Below are 22,122 nucleotides of genomic sequence, written 5' to 3'. Positions count from 1 at the left end.
CCACTCTCCAGGAGAGCAATTAGCCCTCCTCTTATCCTGTGCTGGAGTGAAGTCTTACGAGCCCACACAAACACAAAGGCTCATTCTCATTCATGACATTCAGGATGTTCGCTAGTAAGAAGCGCCGTGCCACGTTTTTATTTTTTTGTCTCTGCTCACTCTTTGTTTTAATGAATGCGCGGTGGTCTCCATGCGCCGAGCACGTGCATTTTGTTTTGTAACGTGATGACGCCACGCGTAGATTATAGGAAGTAGTTTGAATTTACACCAAGTAAACACAGCAGGGACCAATACTACTCAGTGTCCAGCGAAATTTCAAAGTGAGTTTTTCTTTCTTCCTTTTTTTGCCATGTGAAGCGATACTAGAGTAGTTGTAGTAGCATTTGCTGTGACGTATCATCCGTGATACGAGTTTGCTGGCAACGGCACGAAACGGGGCTAAAAGCGAAGCTAACAGTTAGCATTCGTGTCAGTTCTCATTAAAATCAACTCCCCACAGTGACGGTGTTACACCAAAACAGATCCACCCGATTAAAAGTTAAAGTACACGCTATTTGGAAAGACGTGAAATGCTTCCTCCCGTAGCTCCCTGTGTGTTTCTGCTCAATAGGAATGGGCGTGAAGGGTCTACAGTACTTCATGGACCGCTGCTGTCCAGAGGCCTGTGTGACAGTGAACCTGAGAGAGATGGCCAGACAGCAGCAGGCCTCCGCAACCGCACCTCACACCAGCAGTTGAGTTTATTTCTGTGTGCAGCCAGTGTGACAGTGGCTCTGTGTCATTCATGAAATGGTAATATTAGCAGACTCCCCCAGAAGCTCCAGCTTTCTCCACTGGTGTGCATGATTATGTAAAGTAATGTGAGGAAACAGCTTTTCAGCTCTCAGCTTTTCAGATGTGTGTACAATATTTGGCTTTATTAACCTGTTAAAGCAGTGGTTCTCTATTTAAGGATGCAATTTTTTTTGGAGTAGAGCAAAGGTGGAAGATCCAAACACAGATTTCAGAGACAGACTTGAAAAGAAAAAAACGAACCCTTTATTATGGCTGATAAAGTCCAAAAGCAGAGGAAAAACAGAGTCCTGACATCCAGGCAACCGAATTGAAAATGACAAGGGACCAGCGAAACGCACACAAAGACAGCAGTAGGACACAACATAGTTTAACTGAAATACAAGGGGTATAAATACAGACAGAACAATCTGTGGGATAACAAGGAGATTGGAAACAGGTGGGTAACAAGAAACAGGTTAAACATATCAATGAGACAGCGAAAGTAAAACCAAATATAAGACACATTGGACAAGAGACAACCAAAAACAAACCAACCCAAAACTGGAATAACATAATAATAATAATGAGCCTATAATAAGCCATAATCACCCTAACTCAGAGATGGAGACTTAACAAATCCAGGAAGACACCAGGCAATCCAGGCTAGTTAAAAACACAAGTGGGCCATGGATGACCAAACTCCCATACTGCAAAGCAGTACTAGTACTACAAAGGGGAATCACTTCTTACCTAGGTAGATCACCATGGTAACTTATACTGCAAACCTAACTTGCTCTGGAGCAAGTCTCAGAATAGAGATCGAGGGATATAAAAGTCAGTTCCCTGCAAAATAGTGCAACCATTCTTGGAAGATCCCTTGGTCTTCTGTTATAAAATTCCACCATTGTGTCTCCTCTTATATTTGAGTCAATTTAAAGGAGATGTTTATCCAAATGATCAAAGCCAATGGCAGCTGCAAGGAAAACTGTAATTAAAAACTGACTAAGGACTGAAACACCCACAAGACAGTGATTGAGGAAAAAAGTCATAATAACTTTAATTATTAAAATAAGCCAACTTGCTCCAACATTGCTGGCTTGGAAATGTTCTTATGATTATATATAGAGAGATTTTCTTTTAGCTTTTGGCTGAAGGAAATAGTTTGTTCTGGCTTTTGCCTAATCGTCAGTTTTAATGTTCTTAATGTTTAAAAAAAGCAAAATAAAACATCTATTTAAAAAACTAACAAAACTCTGTGGCTTGTAAACGAGACAGAGAGAACACTACAACAACATAGGTGGTGGACAGGTGCGTGCAGTTTAATGAAAGTACTGCTTCATCAAGTAAATACTGTTTACACCTGTTCAGTCTTTATTTCAGGGCGTGACATGGTAGTAACAATAGTTATTATCATGCTTGTACTTACAGATGTATTTGAAAATGTGTAGTAAAAATTATGGCCTACTGACAGAAAAAAATATTTAGCTTAATTTGAAGTACATGTTTTCCTAACAGTAATTTTAATAGTATAGTATTAGTTGTGATATTTTTAGCTGTTTTCTGGTGGTAGTCATATGTACACCTTTGCTTACTAGTCATAACAACAGACCTAAACAAAGGCCATGCAATGCTAGGAGTTTAAAAGGTAGCACTTTTCTTTAAACCCATACTTAGTATATGCTATGCCTTTAAGCATGTTTATTCGGTGGATTGTAACACAGTACAGTGTAGTTGGTGGAAGCTAAAACAGTGCTTTTAATGGCATCTCTAAAACTTACAGAACAGGACATGTTCATGTTCCTTTGAAAATATCTTATGACTTTCATATGCTTCTACTTTATTTTCCCATATTGGTTTACTGTACTACTATGTGTATACCCACATCAGCAAGAACCAAGGCAGACAGTACACAATGGTGATCATTGTCTGGGTTATCATGCAGGTCTGCTGTATGTTACATTTTGATTTCACTTACTTGCAGACCCCACACTTGTTGTGGATGGTATGGCCTGCTTGCGCCACTGGTATTCATATAAGGACTGGGCATGTGGGGGCCAGTGGAGGGAGTACTTGGATATCCTAAAGAGATGGGTTGAGGCATTTACGTCTGCAGGCATCCGACTGGTCTTTTTCTTTGATGGAGTAGTGGAGGAGCAGAAGAGGCAAGAGTGGGTGAGAAAATAACCTTAATAAATAACACCTTGGCAGGTTTCTACATACCTCAAATTGTCAGTGGTACAAGGGGTAGCTAAGTCACAAAATGTGCTACAAAAACATCATAAAATTTTTTATATTGGTCTCTTATTTTTGCGTGACTACAAAAACCCTTGGTTCTGGTCTACAGGTGAAGAGGAGACGCAGAGTGAACGGGAAGATTTCAAAGATATTTTGTCACATAAAAGAGCATGGAGATCAGCCGGGTAGAGAGCTTTTTTGTCTGCCCTCGGGATTGGCGACATTCACACCCTTTGCTCTCCGGTTTGTTTGCAAGACAGGACAGAATATATGCACCATAATTATAAAGCCAGTAATTCTAGTTCTTATACATTTGTTTTGTTTTGTTTTACAGGTCATTAGGTCAGGAAGTGTTTTGCTCAGTGCGGGAGGCAGACTATGAGATTGCCAGCTATGCTCGCCAGCATGGCAGCATGGGTATTCTGGGAGAGGATTCAGACTTCATCATATATGACAGGTTTGTAAAATCAATCTCATAATTGCAGATTAACTTAATTTTATTGACAAATGTGGTCAAACTGTCTGATTGGAACATTTTGTTTTAACCCTTATCTCTAAAGTGCCCCTTATTTGTCTGTGGCAAAGCTGCGGATAAACAGCCTCACCACTGTCATGTACGACCGACAGAGGCTCTGCCTAACCATTGGACTGGCTGTTACCCAGCTACCGCTGCTGGCCTGTCTCCTGGGTAATGATGTGGTGTCAGAGGAGAAGATGCGTGATGTCAGGAACAATGCGATGGCAGCTTACAGGTGCATATCTGCAGCCGTATTGAATAGAATTAATAGAACATTGGATTTTTCAGTCTTATTTACTACTAAATCAAAGCTATATTTGTTGCTGGCTACATTTATGTCTGTGAAGGTTCTCAGTCATCCAGGTCATCGTAGTCAAAGGAGCTTGCAAAGAAAAGCGTCTGGACTTCTTTAAGTTGCTTGAAGATGTTTCACCTCTCATCCGAGAAGCTTCTTCAGTTCTAAGGTCAAATGGTGGAGAGTCCCAGATATAAACCTAGTGGGAGTTTCCCCCCACAGAGGGACAAAAGGACCCCCTGATGATCCTCTAATCGCCTGAGCCAAGGTGTCTTTCGAGGATGCCAATGTTCACATTTTGGACAGAGAGGACAGATGGTTTGAAAGGGGAGTGAAAGAAGCCATCTATGTCCACTGTGAGTGACCATCTTTGAACAGAGGCGGGGGTTTACGACACCAACTCTCTGCCATCTATAATCCAGTTTTGAGTTCCCTTCCCAGACGCCTTAACGCCCACTCACATCCTGGGCCATCTGACCTCAGGAATTCGCATGATAAGGTGGGGCCAGGTTTCACAATGAACACACCCGAAACTCTGGCTGATTGGGACCCACACCCAGTTTCACACCTTGGCTCAGGCGATTAGAGGATCATCAGGGGGTCCTTTTGTCCCTCTGTGGGGGGAAACTCCCACTAGGTTTATATCTGGGACTCTCCACCATTTGACCTTTGAACTGAAGAAGCTTCTCGGATGAGAGGTGAAACGTCTTCAAGCAACTTAAAGAAGTCCAGACGCTTTTCTTTGCAAGCTCCTTTGACCTGGCTACATTTAGTTACATAATATACCCTTTTTATGTTAAAGAGTTCCTTGACTTCATTCTCTAAGCTTTTCTTTGACAGATTTTTTTTCAGTGTCTGTTTAAAAAATACACACTTATTAAAAATAATAGTAAGTGTGAAACCTGTGGACTTTGAGATCATAAGCATGTTTAAGTTTGTTTTTCCAACACCTCAGCCCTGCACTTAAATGCAAGTTCAGCCCACTCAGGTTATCTTTTCCTTATCTTGCTTCACTTACCCTAACATCAGCAATCAGGCTAAAGTGACACATGAAAGTGGTAATCCCAAGGTTTCCTAACTTATCTTTGAGCATGTTCACGTGAAAGGGATGGACTTAGCTCCCCTCTAATGTATAATCCTAGAGGGAGCAGAGTGACTGATTATACAAAGGATAAAAATATAATTTGATAAAAATATTAAGAGCAACAGAGCTTCAGTAAAAAAAAAAAGTGCTCTAAAAATGTATGTGGGCTTTATGTACTATGGTCAGGGAAACTGTAAGAGTCTGTCTGGTCTGTTCGAGGCCAGGAAGGAAAGCCGGAAAAATGCAGTCTGTGTGAATAAATGCACTTATCAGTATCACAGCACTATCATTAACACACGGCTCAGCAACTCTGGCAGGTTTCGGTTGGATGATGCAAGTAGAAGAGCAAATATGAAAAAAGAATGCATGCATAGACTTACTTTACATTCATATTGGATGTTCAGCACACAGTTATGAACAGTTGTCCAAAATTGATCTAAAATTTCATCCAGCCAACTGTGAAATAAAAAAAGGAATAACATGTAGGAAGACCGTGAGTGGTGATGCTATTTTCAACAGAACTGGTTGTTCAGTATTTCATATCTTACTGTCAGCTTAACATGCTTCAAAGCAGGTTAGGTCTGCTGCATTAAGTTACCATGGTGAGCCACCTTGGTAACCCTAGAAACGTGACGTTAAACCTGAAGTTACCTCAATAAGCCTGTGGTGATAGATCTTTTAGAGCGGTGGTCCCCAGGTTGTGGAATGCTCTCCCTCATTACGTTGCCTTGATTGTGTTTATTCTTTTAAAAAGCAGCTTAAGACTCATTTATTTAGATCGGCTTTTAATTAGATTTGTGCTGTTTGTTTTATTATTAATGTATTTTATGTATTTCTGTTTTATATTACTGTAAAGCACTTTGTGGTTTTTATCCTGTGAAAAGTGCTATATAAATCAATTGATTTGATTTGATTTAAGCCCAAATCCTTCTTTATTATACAGAGCTCAGATCAACATGCGGTACCAACCCATCACTCTTTATTTTTGTCTGCAAAGAAAAACACTCATCTTGTTTGCGTTTGTCAATGAGCCAAAATAGTTAAAATTCTTCATTTTATTGTTCCCAGGAAAAACAGTCCTGCACCACATTATGGTGCTCCGCAGGGGCAGGTGGTGCTAGCAGTGTCCCAACTTGTGCGCTCTCTGTGGAGTACAGAGGACGAGGAAGCTGAACTGGTTCCACAGTCTCTGAATCTCTCGACTCCTCGTAGAGAGCTACTGAAGAAAGGTGTTTGCTTATACACACTACCTGGACAGAAACGTCCCGAGCTGTGTGAAATCTCCTCACTTCCCTCTGCTTTTGAAAAATATGTTAGTCCAGAAATCCTAAAGGTATGTTATAGTCATATATGTGATTTTGTTCTTTAGAGCTCCCTGCAGACTGGAATAAATGTTTCTTTACTGTGTGGTTTTCCACAGGCATGTAGAGAGAAGCATGCAGCAGCAGAGGGTTTCATGGTTTACACTGTCTTGTGTGTGGGTGTCACTGAGTGTAGCAACACTCTGGAGGATGAGGAGGACACCGAGTTAGTGCCTCAAGCCCTCGTCTACAAACCCTGCAGACAACTCATCTATGGTCTCCTCCTTCTGCTTGGTCACAATGGTAAAACAGTTAATACATAAGACAATGAGAACAGAAGCATACACGAATGAAAAAAGTCAGCAAGAAATGCCAAAAACTACAGTTTTTCTAGTGGTGAAATGAGTCTGACTCCAACAGCAATTTAATCCCCATAGACTCCAGTGTTAAAATACCCAGAAAAAACAACATATTATTATCCTATTAGAACTATGCAATGAGTTAGTTATTTATTATAATCATTTGAATTTTGCTTAAAAGGTTACAGGGATACTCACTTTGGCTAAGAGGCGTGTTGATAGCCAGTAGGTGTCTATCAGGTCTTATTTTCCCAACTCACCAAGCTGGAACTTTCCATTCATATTTGTGCCTTTGGTCTTTTTTTTTGATCAATTAAATGTAATTATCTGATAAATATGGCCTGCTCAGTAATACAGAGGCCCAACTTTTATTTTGAAGACAAACTGCCTTTGTTTCGTGGTTAGTTTGCAAGCATTTGCAGTCGGCAATTTCAGCATCCACCACTGTTGACGTCTTCCATGCAAACTGTGGGCAAGTGCAGCAATCTGCTAGTGACTAAAGCAATCAAAAGGAGGTTTTTGGTGCAGCACCCTTTTTGTAACGGATTTCACCTGCCAGTCAGGATATACACTTAGCAACCAGTTACCAGGGGGTTACCGATTGGTTTCTAAGTCTGTTGAGGTCTCATTTAACATTAATCAACAGACATCTGGGTCTGAGTGATTTCACAGTGGCTTTGTCTGTCTTCATATATAGTCTGTGGTAGACGCATGTAGATTCTGGCAACTTCAAAAATATATCTTCAGTGGAGAGGCAAAGGGATTACGAACCGTGCAGACATACACACGTCAGCGGAGTTTGTGCCGTTAGTTTTTATGTAAAGTGAGGAGAATGATGATGTTCTTTGCAGGAAATCGAGTAAATCTAATCCAAGCATAACCCTGACAATGTTGTGCTTTTTCAGGAAGGATTGTGGACCCTCCAGCAATCAGGGAATGGTTTGTCTTCCCCGGAAACCCTTTGAAGGAACCTGATATCGTCCACCCTCTCCCAGTCAGCCTGCCCTGTACTGTACCTTCTGTTTTTCATATACTTATCTCTGTATCTTTGGACACAAAATAAAACACGATTTCAGTACAGTTACACCACCAATACAAGATTTTATTTGATTTATTTTTTTAATCCCTGAGATGATAAAACGACAACTATGTCCATGATTCTTGGTTTATGCACTATAGGACTAAATTGCTCCCAAATAAGCAGCAACCAAATGAGTCCTGTGGTTATAAGTGATTGTTTCCTGGGAATTATGTTTTCTCTGTAGTTAAAATCATTGTAGACTAACCCCGAGGCACCAGCGGCTTTAAGACTCACGTTGAAAAGCTGGCTCTGGTTACGTTTAACACATGAAAGAGATATTGTGCCATATTTTTCCATCTAAAATCCATAGTATTTTTCTCTTTTGCTCGAATCTGTAGGTGATCAACCCAGTCTGGACTTGTTATGGTTTAGCACGGGTCCTGACGTGGCTGCTCTTCGCCTGACAGCCTTCCTCACAATTTTTGGCTGTCCTGAGTTTTCGGAGCTGCATGGAGTTATTGAAGACTCTCTCCTGGCTGCTCTCTGCCTGGTCACATATTTAGTCCTACAGGTAGTGTAGATGCGTTTATCTGGTAGCGATCAGAGAATGAAAATAGTTAATTAAGTTAATTAAAGTTATTTAAAGAGAAAAAAAGCAGAAATATTTGTATGATTCTCTGGGAAAAGGATGTGATTTAATTATTAATGAATCAATAGCAAATGTAACTTATTTTTATTTGCAAATAGGAAAAAATCGAGGTTCTTTTTGTTTGTTACACATGTTTTACAGTCTTCTCTGGTGTCATGTTGATCGATTCTGCCGCACAAAACATAAAAATAATATTAACAGCTGTACTTTACAAATGATTGCATCTGCAGCATGATTGGTCTTTCCTCTTTTGGTTGTTATTGGTCAGGGCGCATGTTTGGCTTGGGCTCCGGTTAAGCTGTTAGATGAAAGGGGATGATACCTACAGCTGGCGGTTCATGTAAACAAAGAAATGAAAGACAAAATATGTTTGATGACAGTTTAACGTACGAGTCAGCTTTTGATTTGGGATTTACATCTATAACACGTACACAACAATTATTCTGCTCTTTTGTCACCGTGTGATGTAAAGTCAAACATCGCTTGTTGATGGCTTGACGGTAACCATTATCATTCACTGGGGGCCCAGTTTAGACACAGACACCGGCCTTTGTAACTTCAGCTCTTACGTCAACAAGTCCTGATAACCATCCAGGGGCTTTGAATAACTCAGGAGACAATTCTCAAACCACCTCAGAACTCGTATTACTGTATTTTGATTGTAAATCTAAGAGTGTATCAATCTGAGCTGCTTTTGATCCTGTTGTAATGCCCTGTGATCACTAATTCCTATGTGAAAGAAGCCGAGATTTGTGCTTTTGGTTTGGGTATTTTGCATTGACGTCTTCTGACTGAGCTTTAACACAACATTAGATCGCGTGACAGGATAACCGTGTGTGCGTCATGTTATAGAAGCGAAACATAAATTATACCTTTTATTAACTCTTTTTCAGAGACACTTGAATCACTTATTAATGCGTTTCTAACAAAGATACATTTTCAAAGAAAAGCTCAGATGTCTTGTTTTTGCGTAACATGTTATTTGCTGTCTTAAAAGTATGCTTAAAGTACTGCTTTCTTTTTTCTTTTCTAATACATTTAACACACGCCAACTGAAAAACACCAAAAGTTCGGTCTAGATTTAGTCTTATTTAGATCGGAGTAACTGTTTCCTCATGTTTGCCCCACCTGGAGAGACAGAGCTGAATGCTTTAATACTAAAATTGACAGGCAGCCTTTCAGACTGGTTTTCAGTCAGGCGCTGGCTGGCTGGCAGGCAGTGATTTAAATGAATGAAGGCCCTGACAGACAGGACAGTAGCTTGTTAGATGGAGGCTAGACGAGCAGATGATTAAAGATGAGCAGACAGCATGACAGACAATAGTAGCTGTTGTCTGATCACTGCAGCATTCAGATTCCCCTCTCGCTCTTCTATTTAAATAACTTCAGGGTTTGTTTGTTTTGTACACACAACTGGGCAGCCTTGTCTCTGTAGCGGCCATTGTTTCTTTTTGTGTTGACTTGTTGCACAGCGAGCAGACAAAACAGACTGACCCACAAAGAAGACACACTGGGATGTGATTGAACTGACTAACCACGCATTTTCCCTTGTGTGTTTGGTTTGTGCGCATGTTTTCAGGTACAAACTTTATCTCTAGAAGACGTGGATTCCTACCTGAGTCAAGCTGTGTGTCTGAGACTGAAATCCTCTCAGGAGCTTCAACAGATCGAGGTCTGTCACAAACGCATTTAGATCATTTGTAAAAGATGCTTTTGATATTTTATAGTTGTTTTCAGATTTTCACCCCCACGTTTTTTTAACGGTGAAGCCAAACATTGTGTATCCCGCTGCAAGAAGACAATGTTCGCTGACGTTTACAGTAAACAAAGTCCTCTTGGGGTAAACACAGCTCTCAAAATGTTTCCATTAATAGAAAGTGAAGAGAAAGTGGAGAGAAAACATAAATAAGCTGCTGATTGACGGTCTTTCCAAGAAAGCATACAACAATCTTGAAAAAATAAGCAGTTATGATAAACTGCAGGGTGTTTTTGTTGTTGGAAATAGAAATTTTGAACCTTATTTTTAAAATCCGGTCGTCAGGAATGTCTTAAAAGCGCACATACACTGGTGGATATTTATTCTTTTTTGCATTTTCTGTGCAATTAAATTTATGTAAAATGTTTATACTTGCTTAGCTAACAATTTAATTGTCCAGGATTTTTAAAGTTTACTTTCATTGTTTAGTTTTGAAACTATAAAAGCCACTCAGTTTGGGCAGCTTTATTTTTTTGCATTTTAATTGGAAGGCTTGCAGAGTAGATGGAGGAAACGCATGAAAAGAGGTCCACAACATAACACAGAGGACATTGTGGTTAGGTAGTATGAACCTGACCCACAAAGGTCACACCAGAAACACTTTCATTTTTAAAATCCTCTCCCTGATTCTCATTTACACAGGATCGTCTTAAGATCAAAACTTGGTTTTCAAATACTAGCATCCCCAAAGCAGCATCATTATGCAGAAGTTAAAGAAAACTGAACCTATTATTGCTAATTTCCAGCTCCTTACTCTCCACAGCACCAGAGTCAAAATAATCCATGCCTGTCTTGGATTAGGCCTGGGTTCAGCCCCTGTGTCTGAAGTACATAAGAATATCCCCTCTCTTTGACATCATACAGAGCCAAAGCATTCAGAGCAGTGTGAAGTGTGAGGTTTTAGCTCACAGGGATTATTTGTACACACACTCACATCATCATTTGAAACTTTAGGCATGTTTAAGTCCAGCATCCACCATTGAAATTTTATAAATACACTATATGGATAAAAGTAATGGGCCACTTACACATTACACCTACATGAGCTTTATGGCATCCTATTCTAAATCCATAGGCATCAGTATGGAGTTTATCCCAGTATGAAGTTTATCCAATTTTGCAACTCTTACATCTTCCGCTCTTTTGGAAAGGCTTTCTGCAAGATTTTGGAGTGTGTCTGTGGGAATTTCCCCCCATTCAACCAGAAGAAAATTGATTAGGTCAGACAATGGTGTTGGATGAGAGGTCCTGCTCGTAATATCTGTTCTACTAAAGGTGTTCAGTGGGACATGCAGCTGGAAATTCATGCCATGAAGCTCCCGCTGCACAGTTGTTGTGCTGATGTTAATGCAAGATGACAGACGGTCAGACACAAGAATGACAAATCACTCTGTTCAAGGGTATTTTTGCTTGACTCTTCTTGTCAAATTTATTGTTTAAAGAGTTTTCTTATTGTTTATTAGAAATATCCACCATTGTAACAATGAGTACATGGCTTATTGCACAGGAAAAGCAAAATCGTTTAAATTTAAATTTGAGATGATTAAGAACGATACATTTTTAGAACAGATTGGTATAAAAACAGAGTGAACCAAAGTCCTCATCAGACATGTATTAACAAGGCAGTGGATACTGCTACTTTATAATTTCAGTCTTCAGTGAAGGGGCATCGTGGGACTTGTGAGTTCTCTCCGATGCGAGCGTCTGAGAGTCAGCTGTGCATTTCCATTCTCTGGGAAAACGACCGTTGTGTTTGCTGCCTCTTTGTAGCCCCATTTATTTTTACTGCTTAATTACCATACTTATGTCTAGTAATTTGTATTTGTGCTGCTCATCTGTTTTCTACACAATAATTAGGGCTGGGCGTTGATTTGAATATGTCGTATGGGAGAGGTTCAGAGCTGCAGGAGGGGTTTTAACTGAGTGACTAGTGTACGGATTAAATATGCAACACAAACAGACAAATTGTTATTGATGTGCGTATGGTATTCATTTTTGCAAGTTCATATCTGTGTGTGTGTGTTTGCACAGTTTACAGACAGCTACAGATTCACATACATCACACATCACAGCAGGAAGTAAAAATCACAAAGATTTTCTTTATTGAAAGATTAATTTATGAGAGAGAAGTGTCTGTTTGTGAAAAAGTGTCACCCAGTGTGTGTGTAGGAGAGAGGGGCTGTGGGTCATAGGTTTTTGGATGCGTTGGTTGTGTTGCAACATTCCTCCCCATGGGACAGTGATTTTGGCGTGTGTGTTTGTGTGTGCGACAGAGAGTAAGCTGGCGACAGTCGCCTGTCTGTCCTGGCTGACGCTCACCACATGGAGCTATTTACACCATGCACACTCCGCCCCACTGGACACACACATGCACACACACATTTCTGTCTTTGTCTCTCTGTCTTTTGTGTGTGTGTGTGTTCTCACGTTCTTATCCTTTTTGCACTCGACCACTCTTTCTCTCTCCCTCGTGTTGCTCTGTATCTCTTTTCTGTCTTTGTGTCTGTGTGTGCCTTCAGGCTTGTGTGTCTGTCCAGTGTTTCATTGTTTTCAGAAGGTGAAGCTGTGTTTGACTGGAAGCAGGTGGCAGGCAGGGATGAGTGTATGTGTGTGTCTGTGTACACGTAATCACTGTTATCAGTGCTATCTGAGGGACAGGTGAGAGCAGACACACACACAGAACATCTGCCTGCTGTTACAATCAGCTTGTGCTCCACTTCTTCATCCTCCTCTTATTCTTTATTCTTCTCCCGCAGTTTGTTTTTGTTCTCTCAGTTACACAAAACAGCTGTAAGATATATTATAATTTTGCCTGATTTTTTTTATTATTTACTCAGGAGAAACTTGTCTTTATTAGGGCATTTACAGCACCGTGCAAAAGTCTTGAGTGCCTCGTTTATTGATGTTTTGCTTCCAAGGAGACAGACTTTCTAGAATTTTTATTAAGTGGTGTTACAAAGTTTCCCTTTGTCCAGCCCTCTGGCTGTTTCCTGGCTTTTATTTTGTTTTCAATGACCTACGAATGATTCAAGCATAAGAAGTCGTGCAACTCAAAGGATGAACCAATGTGTCTACACACAGAAGACAACTGACCAAAAAAACAAGTTTTAATAGTATCTTTAGCCACTTTGATACCAACAAGCTGTCATAAAAAACATAATTTATTCCAGTTTGTTATGGGTTTTTCTTTTTTTAAAATAACACATAACAGTTTGAAAGTCATAAAAATCATCAATAAGCTGATTCCCAAAGAGCTGCTAACAGAAAAGTTGGCATATCTGAGCCTGATGTGCAAAAAAATTGAGGAAACCACACAAGTGGAATGCAAAAGAAATTGCTGCAGTATCGTAAATGACCTGAGGTATGATCCATCAGCTGATCCATCTAGTGTCTACTGAAGGATCACCAGAAATGACTTGATGCATGCTTGGTGGAGCATGCAACTTCCAGATGAACTGAATCAGATTTCTCGGATTTCATCACAAATGATCTCAGTGGAAGTGTGGCTGTCAAGAAGCATTTCTTAAGGAAGGGAAGCAGGAAAGAAAGGCTGGGGCATGCCCGGCGTTTAAACATTATTGATGCAGTGTGGGCTCATCCTGACTGAAAAGGGCAGCCAAAATCCAAAAAAGGAGCTTTGAATGTCCTTCATAAAGCCCGGAGACCTGGCTGCACCTATTTCCCAATTTTCTGGCTAAATATAAAGAAATGAGGGAAGGGTGAAGACTTTTGAAAAGTAAATGGGGAGATTTACTCTTGTTTGCTGCAGTATAAGAGCAGGTTCACTCTGAGATATCTTTCTGGTTTTCATTTTACTTTGTTCATCCTCATCATTCAAAATGTCCTCAAGCATAGTTATATCCAGAAAAAAATGTAATTATGGTCTTAGTTTAAAAGCCAATTTGAGTCCAACTAAGAAAAGAAGTTTCACCATCACATGCAGCCAACAAATAAGAAGATATACAGAGATGCTTCACTGTCATCTGGCAGTGAGCACGAGGAAACCAAGTGAAGTAACAGTGAAGTGGGTGGCCTGAGGAGTAATTTAATCTTCTGATTTATGAGTCAGTGCAGAGCAGATATGTTTGTGCAAATTGGGGTTGGGAGACAACAATGTTCAGGAATTTATTGCGGACGGTGACGCTAAACACATTGAAGGAACAGATGGTTCTGTGCAGCAGGACTTTTAAATCTGCTGCAGTTCAGAAAAGACACTAATGCGACAATCAGTGCTGCAGTTGATCTCAGTTTATATTTATCTATTGATGTTAGCAGCATTTGACAGTCAAAGAGCGATTAAAAGCTCTTAAATATTAGACAGGTGATTTTTGCATTTAAAAAGGGAAATAATCAACATCAAACAAGTCTCTCTTTGTGCTGAAAAAAAATCTTCTCCTACATGTGGTAAGCTCAAACTCAACCCACTGGCAGGATTGTAAAGAGTTGTGTTTGTGTCGTCGGTATCTATTAGGTGACTGACAATGGCCTGTAGCAAAATATTTGATTTTACTGTAAAGAAGCTACACAGTCTAAATATACAACCAAATGATTTTTTTGTTTTCAGCTGCCTTTGTTTTCGAGTCGTGCGGTGCAGTTGGGATCTCTGTACGTCCGAGGGCTGAGCCACCTGCTGGGTGCTAACTGTGCCAGCGGCTGCCCGCTGCCCAGCACTGCTCTAATGCCCTGGCACAGCTTCGATGGACGGCTGTTCCACTCAAAGTACCTGCTGGCTCACAGCGGCACAGAGAAAACTGAGCTGCTGGACCACGATGTGAGTGGAGATGGGACAAGAAAAATGATGCATTTATGAATCTGTCAAGACTTCAGAGGGAGAAAAAAGTGACTTCTTATTCCAGCTAGTCTGGTTTTGCTTCTGTTTATTAATTCAAACGAATGTCTTTGGTAGTGATAAGTAAATTAATCTGTGGGTGTGTAATCTTACGTTTGTCTCTTTCTCCCAGTCGTCCAGCCTGTCTCTGTTCCTCCAGTTAAGGGAGAAACTTACAGAAACTTGCAACAAGAAAGGCAGAGTCCTGCAGTCCAGACCCAACGCACCACAGTCACGTCCTAAAACCACAACACAAACCGGATACAGACACAGACACTCGGGTGAGACACACACACTTGATACCTGCTTTTATCTGATTATCTCTGTACATGTGAATACTGGCTCGTCACTTAAAGTTTCCATTAACTCTTTCTCTTCTTTAGGACCTTTTGGTACAAAGTTTCCCTGTAAACAGTAAACACGTTGCTTAATTTGTCTGAAGCATAAAAAATGACATGAATATGCGTTCTGCATGTTCAGATGATGATGATGGTTTAAGTTGCTTTGCCTCTTTTTGTGCTGGTCTGTGGTATTAGTATTTCTTAACACTTTAGCTTTATTTGTCAGCTTTCCAAACACTTAGTCTGCTCTGAAAGCGATAATCAAAGAGTTAAAATCACACGGAAATGCGCACTTGGCCTTGTTCTGTGCTGTCATATCACAGCAAAATACAAACTGTAGAAAGTACACTGATGTTGGTAGCGCTGGCTCACAGGACAGCTGATGTGGTGTGCACATTTAAACGCGATATCCAGAAAGTCGTTCCAAAATATTTATTATGACAATGATGATTTAGTAGATTTAACAGATGAATGCATGCATGATTTTCTCAACACATTCAAATAACAACAAAAAAATTTACAATTAAGGACCAAACCAAGTCACAGTGCTTTCATGCTACTGAAAGGACTGAAGAGATTAGAATGTCAACTTACGTCACTAATGCATCCACCATAATACAGAGCTCTCGTGTAACTATTATACATTTAAGTCAGGAAATATCTATTTACATTGCATGGCAATCAGATTTAATGTTAAACAGTCTTCTTAACTTACAGGTTCTTTTGGTTAGGAGGTTAAAGGCCTACCAGGCCAAAGGGGTGGAGTTGTGCTGTGTGCTGGTGTAGAAAAGTTGATTTTAACACAAATGGAGCTTACTGTGCCTTTCCTTGTTTGTGCATCAAACATGGGATTCTACTGTCAACATACGCATAAGTAATGCCCCTGGGCTGACAGCTCATTATAAAAGAGAGCAGGTATCCTCAATATGATCATCTCATCTCTGGATGTGAGCACAAAAGCACTTTTACATCTGCTGTTTAAACCTTGTGTTAATGAGGGGCAGCCAATCAGAAGAGAGTTAGGTTAAAGGTAGAAGCGCTAAAGTGGTTTCAGTGAGAGCTGAGAAGCTACGCTGAGATACAGTACAAAATAATTTAAGGCTGTTTAAATTGCTTCTCTAGACAGTCCTGGGATAGAAATGTGGGGAAATAAATTATTGTAATAAGTCGTCGACTTTTTTTGCCCTTACCATTCACTTTGTGTGTGTTGTTTTCGTGCTGTATAATTTTGCTCCCATTTGATCCATGACTCTTTGGAAAAAGATGTTTGATCTAAAGACCATCCTAAATGAGGATCAGAAAGAGAAAACCCTTCTGACTGAATGTTACAGTGTTTCTGGTGTGCTCTGGTAACCTCGTGGTTCAGATGCATACCATTTAACCATAATGTCCTCTGTGCTATGCTGGGGACCTTTGTTGCACATCAGACCAATTTTCTTTTCATGTGTTTCCCGTATCTGCATCTACTCTGGAAACAAAACAAAAAAGAAAAGAAAAGAAAGAAGCCCCAAAAAGAGATGCCACGATGTCTCTATTATTTTTTACGCTTCAGTTGTTTTTATATTTTAAGCTAATCACTGTCCAAAAGTATCGAGTGCTGAAGAGGCCCCTAGTGATCCGATGGGTGCAATCTGTCTGCGAGCTCACATGAAAAACTAATAAAAAATCCTCCTGGAGCTGAACAGAGAAGCATCATTTTAATCTGACAGTTGATCTGCGGTTGTAGTTCTTTGGGGCCCTCATGGAACCACATTACCCAGAGGGCCATGCTGTAATGAGCTCCATGTGTGCTGCGGCCTCATCACATACCGCCGTGCTCATTTGCACGCACACACACACACACACGCTTGGATCCGAGACTTGCTTTGTCAGTGCACTAGTAATAGTGGGTTTCTGTTTATAGGCTGGGAGAGCTCTATTTTAAGACTCACAACAACTGATTACAGACTCCTCTCGTCTGTCTCTCCCCTCTTTCTGCCCCCCTTCCCCTCGGTTGTTCCCCTCTGTTTTACTTTTTCTATTCATCATCTTAACTTCTATCAGTGGGGTAATTTTCTTCCAGCTTCCAGACTCTTCAAAACCCTTTGCTGTTTCTTGAACCTTTTTACACGCCTCCTGTTTTGTCATGAAGGAGCATTAATGCATCGTTATACGACGGTCTTGACAGCAGTGTGCAGGCTGTAGGCCAACTTCACCTCTTGCCTGGAGTTTGCAGACCCCATCACAAAAGCCAACTTAGCGGGAGCTTATGAAATATGAACCCACAGTTTCTCTTCAACCCTGTGACTTATAAACCTTTTGCGACCGTTGCGCTGCATGCCATGTTGGCGCAGATCCTCCAGTTTGCGCCGAACTGTCTGCTTTCTGCCCAAGTCAACCCTTGTGGGTCTCATGAGGATGTTTCTGGTTTTATAGATGGAAGGCTATACACTCTTTATACCTCAGTGTTTCATTTCTGCCAGACACAGACACTGATCATTACTACAGAGCTGTGGGGAAATGAGTGTGAGTGTGTGTGTGTGTGTGAGCCGCAGAGAGAGCATGCATGTGCGTGAGAGTAGCGGTGGCGCTATGTGGTATCGTTGAGGACCCGGGTTTGGTTTTTGTTTGAATCAGGCCTGATGTTTAGTCTCCTCAGCAAATATCTCCTCAGCCCGCCTGCCCTCGCAATTACAGTGAATCCAGTGTAGCTCCTCTTCCACGTCTCTCCAGCTTATATCTGTTCAAAAAGACAAGATGTTGTAAACAACCTTATTTTCATGCATTCTTATCAGAGCTACACATATTCGCAATAAAATATTTACCCTAACTTCTAATGTTTCCCTTCTTTAGCTCCTCCTTTTTTCTGCAAGACATAAAACACCTTTAAAAAGATTGTGGTCCTTGTGGCCTCGCTGACGCATTACTCTCGTGCTCATGGCATGTGTTACATACTCTTTTTCTGCACCTTCACATTCAGGCACAGGATGGATGTGAAGATGGCGGTCTGATTTAGCCAAATGCGCCGCTCCCGTTTGGTAAACTCTAAAGTTGGACTTGATGTTTTATTTTGAGCACTTTGTAATTGGCATAAAACGTTCCACATCTGTCAGAGTTTCTTAAGTGTATGGCAAGTCCCAGGCTTCTGTGAATCCAACAATAGATTTTAGTGGCAGCTGAACACACCCAGAGAAACTGTTCCTGCCAGCAGATCAATTTCATAATCAGTCGTGCAGCAATAAAAAGCTGCTCCGGGGATGTTTTGTTATTTGTAAGGAAAGCTGTATAAACTCTCAGTGCGATGAAAGTATTCTGTCCTATCATAATTCGGCTGTCGACACAGTTAATGCAACCTTGATGATTGTGTGCGTCCTGCCTGAAATTTTTAATTTTTGCTGTTTTGTGGGCTGTTGTCACATAATTGTGGGAAGACTTGAAAGGCAAGATGGATATCTGTGTATGTTTGAGAGAGGACGAGACGAATGTTGATACAGTTCGAACTGATTAACATTTACATTTAAGACTGCTGATTTCAAGCATTAGTCAAAGTTATTATCATTTGCTGGTTTCAGTAAAGTCCTATCACAGACTCTAAATAAACTCTTATTAAAACACAGAATGTATATGAAAGATCGTCGTCTCTGGATCTGAAAAAAAAAGCCGTTCCCAAGGAGCTCCTCCTCTCAGTCTAATTGTTTAGAAGTCCACAAGTAAATGGCCCTCCTCCTCATGACACTTTCCTCATGAGTTTATGGTCTCAATAAACTCTTTTAAAGTATTTTTAGTACAACATGATGTTTCTTTTGTGGTCCCATTTATTTATATGTTTTATTTGAGAGTTTTTTTCTCTTTTATGTGATAGAACAGTGGAGATTAGACAGGAAAACTGGGAGAGGGGGAAGACATGCAGTCAGACTCAAAAGCTTTTGGCTGCTTTCAGCCTTGCGGTACATGCTCACCTGCTCCACCAGGTGAGTTAAGCTGGTGCCCAAATTGTCATCCTAATTTAAATAAATGTCAGGTGGCAGGTGCAGACTGGACGTCACTTTGACGGTGGCGTAAGGATAATTGTGGTCTGCTTTCAATTTGCCACAGATAGCCTTAGGATATCTGGAGAACTTGGGCTTGTCTTGTAATCTGGATAACTTTCATTCCAGGCTCAGTTGAGTTGCTTTATATCTGCCAGTATCAAAGAGAACCATGTTATTAAAAATGAAGTATCATGCTAATGTAGCTCATATAATATTCTAATAAAAATATTTTTTGTACATCTTTTGTACAGTCATGGAGTCATAAAGACTCTCTGGACCTTTCTTCACTCTTATTTTAAGCTCTCATTCATTTGCTCAAAACACACAACTTACTGATTTCTAAACTATTTTCTACACTAGACTTCCAATCACATCATTTAAGTGATTGCTTTAATCGTATAGAGACAATCTGATATGGCGATTGCCTCCCAAAACACATGGTTAGCCTGAGTGACCCAGGGTGGAGTCAGATTTCCAGCCTGCTACCATATAAGAAAGTTAGACATCAGCAGCTGAAATGTGCACCTCAGTGCTTCAAAAGAGTACATCATGTCACTGTGGGCTCATCTATTTTTTGGATACAGTCTGTGAATTATAAAATGAGGTAAACGGCAACTGTTCTCGAATTCGTCAAAACAACATAAAAGGTGATAAAATGCCAGAGTTTTGTTAATGCCCTCCAGTGACCAAGAATCACTCGAAGCAATTTAATGAATTAATAACTCGCACGTCCAAATCTCTGGACTGAATGTGTCTAAAACCTGTTTGCTGCATTTTTGGATGTTACAGAAGCACGGTGTACGGAGATTTGTGTCTTACCCTCAGGTTGGGCTCCCAGAGGTGGTACGTGTTGGAGGGAAAGAGAGGAGACGACGGGTGGCCATTGGCGTGGACGGGGACGGAGGGAGCGAGAGGAAGAAACAGAAGCTCGAAGAGAATATGAAAGCACAGACGGGCCGTGGGCGAGAGGAGGACACAGCGAAGGAGGTCGTCATTTTCACTCATTTTATCCTGACGACCACGATCGAGGAAATCAGAACACAAGACGCCCTCCGAATCCCAGAGGTCGAGCTTATAACAACAGAGGGAAATACCAGCTGGCTCCGAGGTAGCAGCAGAATATGGCACAAAAATGTCAGTTTACAGTTTCCTCTTCTCTAACTCATCTCCTCTCCTCTCAGATGGCCGCAACCTCCGGCTCCAGGAACATAACTCGACAAGGATTAGAGGGGAGGACTTTGGCAGTTAAGAGGATGGGAAAGACACGGTGAAAGAAGATGAGGAATCTAATTTCTCTGAACAAACTGCTTAGTGAATGAGCTGTCAGGAGTATTTGTCCAAAGGATGCAGGAGGTAAATGAATGGGGATTTAGAGAGGGAGGAATGAAGAGGTTTGGAATGTGTCTGACGTTTCATTTGTCAGTTTCGTCCGTCACCAGCCTCGGCTTAATCTCAGAAAAACCTGTTTTACTATTACACAAAATGAACAGCATGAAGCCATCAAACAAGCAGTAAATGAGACGCTTCCATCTTACATCTGAGAGGTGGATTAACAGGTAACCCTTGAGGCTGTTTTTATGTTTTATCTCAAACAATAAAAAGGCGAAGATCTTAAAAGCTGTTTGTGTACAGTGCCTTAATCCTTTCAAAGGAATGGGATTAACTAGAGAAACAGTAATACTGGTATCAAATATCAAATGAGATGGGACATCAGTGGCACACGGCTTCATACAGTTCAGTAATGGGATACCATAGGTGAGGTGTGAGAAACAAAGCGAGGCCACTGGAGAGCCTGTTTTTAAGACACACGCACTTCTGTTGGTTTGCTCTAATGGAGAAATATGGAAAACTCTTGGAGAAGCTTTCAGAAAGTGCGCTGTAGCAAAGCAAAGGTCTTGACAGTCGTGTGATTCTTTAATCAGATTTAAATTTCTCTTAATGCCAGCACGGTTTTCCAGTTTTAGACCTTGTGTACGTAGGATTTAACAAATGACCTGTGAACATGAACCTGCAATTTGTTCTAAAGATCTCAGGGCTGCTGGTGCTCCTCTGAGACATCACTGCACCGTGGTGAAGCTGACCTCTCAGGGCTTATTCGCACCACTTAGAAACAGCTTAAAGTTTTTTCCCACTCAGTGAGAATACCATCATCAGTACTGAGTGTGTGCAGATCAAATTGCTGTTGCATCTGTGTCTGTGTGTGTGAAGTTGTTGAGGAATGTATAGTCAGCTTGCCCACCTTCCTGTAGGACCATAATTGTTGTAAAACCCAGCAGAGAGGAAAAGGATGCAGAGAAAGTTCCCCAAGGCCTGAGTGCTCTCATTCCTGTGTGTGCGCATTCATGTGCTCATAAGCAGATCATAAAAGAAGCGTGACGTTAGTCAGTAAATGGAAACAAATAGAAGGAAATCAAAGTATAGATACAAAAGCTCAATCCATTTCATATTCAGATTACTACTGTGAACGGTGTGTTTTAAAGGAACTGACTGACGGTAATAAAGATGCGATAAATTGTGCTACCTTGTTTTAAAGCCTGTGGGACATATGGGTCAAAGATTATGTCTGCATACACAAGAAACCTTAGTTAAGGTCTTGCATGTGGGCTAGATCGGAGATGTCAAACACAAGGCCCGGGGGCCAGAACTGGCCCGGCACAGACATCAATCTGGCCCACTGAACAATATAAATCTTGTGAATTTTACTTTATTTTAGTAGGTTTTACATCTTTTCCTCCCTCATGGCCATCTTTCACTACACCAAAGAAATTAAGTAATAGATAAACGATTAAATGACAGAACAAAACCTTTTCTTTTTTTAATATCTAATGTATTTTAATGTGTGGTTTTTTTGCAATGTGTTCCAAGTTGGGGGGAAAAAAGCTATTTTCTGTGAATTAAAAACTTTCAGCTTTATAATTGCAGAACAGTCCGGGCAATGAGCTACTAGAAATA

At 40.7% G+C, this 22,122-nt stretch overlaps 1 protein-coding gene across 1 annotated transcript; it reads left to right on the top strand.

Annotated features, from left to right (window-relative positions):
• Nucleotides 1-193: 193 nt before the first annotated feature.
• On the top strand, nt 194-20,787 carry fam120b (family with sequence similarity 120 member B). Its single transcript, XM_005733266.1, has 15 exons — nt 194-320; nt 611-733; nt 2,756-2,946; nt 3,119-3,252; nt 3,344-3,466; nt 3,570-3,761; nt 5,974-6,238; nt 6,326-6,509; nt 7,471-7,572; nt 7,985-8,157; nt 9,815-9,907; nt 14,556-14,762; nt 14,953-15,100; nt 19,996-20,278; nt 20,352-20,787. Exons 2-15 carry the CDS (start codon nt 613-615, stop codon nt 20,380-20,382), a joined length of 2,247 nt encoding a protein of 748 aa, XP_005733323.1. The 5' UTR covers nt 194-320; nt 611-612; the 3' UTR covers nt 20,383-20,787.
• The last annotated feature ends 1,335 nt before the right edge of the window (nt 20,788-22,122 follow it).

The sequence above is a fragment of the Pundamilia nyererei genome, unplaced genomic scaffold (assembly GCF_000239375.1).
Source record: "Pundamilia nyererei isolate P.nyererei 1_Seehausen unplaced genomic scaffold, PunNye1.0 scaffold00051, whole genome shotgun sequence".
NCBI lineage: Eukaryota > Metazoa > Chordata > Actinopteri > Cichliformes > Cichlidae > Pundamilia > Pundamilia nyererei.
This window is presented reverse-complemented; position numbering and strand designations above follow the sequence as displayed.

Bases quoted from the DNA above. Each gene is read 5' to 3' on its own strand.
- fam120b (XM_005733266.1), top strand. From the start codon at position 613: ATGGGCGTGAAGGGTCTACAGTACTTCATGGACCGCTGCTGTCCAGAG. The intron at 3,762-5,973 runs GTGCATATCTGC...TATTGTTCCCAG, and splicing joins AATGCGATGGCAGCTTACAG to GAAAAACAGTCCTGCACCAC. The intron at 6,239-6,325 runs GTATGTTATAGT...GGTTTTCCACAG, and splicing joins TTAGTCCAGAAATCCTAAAG to GCATGTAGAGAGAAGCATGC.